This window comes from Bison bison, unplaced genomic scaffold (genome assembly GCF_000754665.1).
Source record: "Bison bison bison isolate TAMUID 2011002044 unplaced genomic scaffold, Bison_UMD1.0 scf7180017864495, whole genome shotgun sequence".
Taxonomy (NCBI): domain Eukaryota; kingdom Metazoa; phylum Chordata; class Mammalia; order Artiodactyla; family Bovidae; genus Bison; species Bison bison.
Window position 1 is genome coordinate 12,605,003 of NW_011495054.1, and position 414 is coordinate 12,605,416.

The window sequence follows — 414 nt, forward strand, 5'->3', positions numbered from 1 at the left end:
GGGGGTGATGCATCTCCTGCGGCAGCCGCTGCCTTGGCTTGACTCGCGGCAGGCGGCTGGTCCCGCTGCCCACTCTCCCTCGCTGGCTCCCGCGGCTCCTTCTGGACCTGCTTGGATGCCTTGGACTTGCCTTTGGAGCCAGAGAGGGGGGCGTCCAGGGGCAGGCGGATGGATGGTGAGGGCTGCAGGCTGGGCCGTGGGCCCGGCTCTGCCTCCAGGATGGCCTTGGCGCCGTGCAGCCTGGGTGGGGACGGGCACTGCAGCTCCCCCCGCGTCTCCTGCCAGCGCCGCAGCTGGATGAGGTGCTCGCGCTCGATCTGGCGCTCCGTCACTGGCAGCTCCACCACCTGTGGGGCGGTGAAGGCGGGGGGCGTCAGGAAGAGCTGTCCCCTTCCGCCTCCCAGCCCGGGCCAT

General features: G+C 71.5%; 1 protein-coding gene across 1 annotated transcript in view; it reads right to left on the reverse strand.

Moving 5' to 3' along the window:
- The window catches only part of TBC1D10A (TBC1 domain family, member 10A), a 30,677-nt gene that overhangs the window by 1,969 nt on the left and 28,294 nt on the right, over window positions 1-414 (reverse strand). The window contains exon 10 of the mRNA XM_010828868.1: window positions 7-379. Coding sequence (XP_010827170.1) covers window positions 7-379 — 373 coding nt within the window. The remainder of the gene's footprint in view (window positions 1-6; window positions 380-414) is intronic.